Below are 1,825 nucleotides of genomic sequence, written 5' to 3'. Positions count from 1 at the left end.
AATAATAATAATTTCCAGTCTAGTATTTTAAAATGTATGAAATGTTATATTAGCTATATCTTCTGTTCTGGAAAAAATAAATATAAAAAATAAAACAAATTGAAAATTAAGTATAAGACTAATAACATTGTCACAAATTTACATTTTAGTTTTCATGGTGCGTATACAATTTGTGCCTATTTCACTATTTTTAATATGCATTATTTAATATGCATATTTGGCATAAGAACATGTTATAATGTAGTAAATAATAACTTATTTCAAAGTTCATAGAAATAGAAACCTTTTGTTTTAATGTTGTGGTGTGTTCAGCGTTGGGCCGTCATCTCTAAGACTCAGATGAAGAACACGAAGAAGCTCTTCAGTCGAGAGCAAATGAAGAATGAGAGCAAAGAGAAGAAGGAGGTACGTGGATCCTCTATAGACCCGTGATTCTCCACGTCACCGTCCCGTATGTCTGTTTTAACCTCGGTCCATCTGATCTCATGATGTTCAGACTGAAGATGCTGAACGCAGAGAGAAGAATCTGGAAGAAGCTAAAACGATTGTCATCGAGAACGACCCCAGCCTTCCTGAACCCAAAACCGTGAGAGTTTCCTCAATTGACTGTATAATGGCACTGAGTTATTCTGCTTTCAAGTAAAGCATTTTCAGCTGCATTTTATACATGAAAGGTGCTATATGAATAAAATGTTTTATTTGTATTATTATTTTTGCAGTGTGAGGATGGGTAGGTTTACATTTTATGCATTTAGCAGACGCTTTTTATTCAAACCAAGAAAAGAAGAACAAAGCAATTCAGCAAAGTTTTAAAAACAAACGTTTTGGGACACAAAATGAGTCCGATCCGATTTCAGATTCTCAAAATTCTGTTTACTCAAACATATTCATTTACATATGCATTACATCTGTCCTGAATTGCAGTCGTTGCAGTCATAAGACGTAAATAAACATCCGCACCACGGCACGTATTTTTCTCGTCAGGTTGAGAAAGTAGTCGAATATAAAGGTTTACATAGCTAATATGTTCCTTTTAAGACAATTTAATTATGGTGTTAACTAGGGCTGTGCGATATTGAGGAAAAATGCGATATGCGATAACTCGTTAAATAATGCGATATGCGATAAGATAATGCTTAAAGTGCCACATGCTCAGATGAAACGGTTTTACTCAGCTGTTGCTGAGTCAGTTCTGTGAACTTCTATAACTATCTTGTGTCATATATATATGGTTATTTGTATGTATGTATGTATCAAGAGCTCCTGTAAAACCACAACAAATTCCTTGTGTTTGCTTAAGTGGTGAATAAAGCTGATTCTGATTCTAATAAGAAAGCACCCCTACAACAACTTCTGAAAGTGAACGGTAGTGTTTTACTCGAGCATTACATAAAAATGTAATTTTAACATTAGTGTAATCATTTTAACAATAGAATAATAAAAATAAAAAATAAAACACTGCTTAGAATTTACTCTTTGAATTCAATATGCACTGATTCTTATTTAAACTACAAAAGTTATTTAGGTAAGAGCAGTGAGTGATTTTCTCTTTGTCTATTGTTCATGGCCCCAAATATTGCAAGCCGTAGCGATATACATATTGCGATATGTACATTTGCGATATTTCGATAATTTCGATATATTGCACAGCCCTACGTATAGACACAGCCAGTTTTACTCACTGAAAGATTTATTCGTCATAAAATTATTACTTTATAATTGTATTGGAGTCTTACACACATGCTATATAGATAATGTAGAGTCGTGCATTAATTTGAGTGCTGACAGCTATTATGGGAGTGGCTTGGTGGAGCGCAGGAGATGC

General features: G+C 33.8%; 1 protein-coding gene across 1 annotated transcript in view; it reads left to right on the top strand.

The window, feature by feature from the left end:
- The window catches only part of nars1 (asparaginyl-tRNA synthetase 1), a 19,054-nt gene that overhangs the window by 5,087 nt on the left and 12,142 nt on the right, over positions 1-1,825 (top strand). Inside the window, exons 4-5 of the mRNA XM_016440102.1 lie at positions 313-405; positions 497-586. Coding sequence (XP_016295588.1) covers positions 313-405; positions 497-586 — 183 coding nt within the window. The remainder of the gene's footprint in view (positions 1-312; positions 406-496; positions 587-1,825) is intronic.

This window comes from Sinocyclocheilus anshuiensis, unplaced genomic scaffold, assembly GCF_001515605.1.
Source record: "Sinocyclocheilus anshuiensis isolate Anshui unplaced genomic scaffold, SAMN03320099.WGS_v1.1 scaffold1151, whole genome shotgun sequence".
Lineage (NCBI taxonomy): Eukaryota > Metazoa > Chordata > Actinopteri > Cypriniformes > Cyprinidae > Sinocyclocheilus > Sinocyclocheilus anshuiensis.
This window is presented reverse-complemented; position numbering and strand designations above follow the sequence as displayed.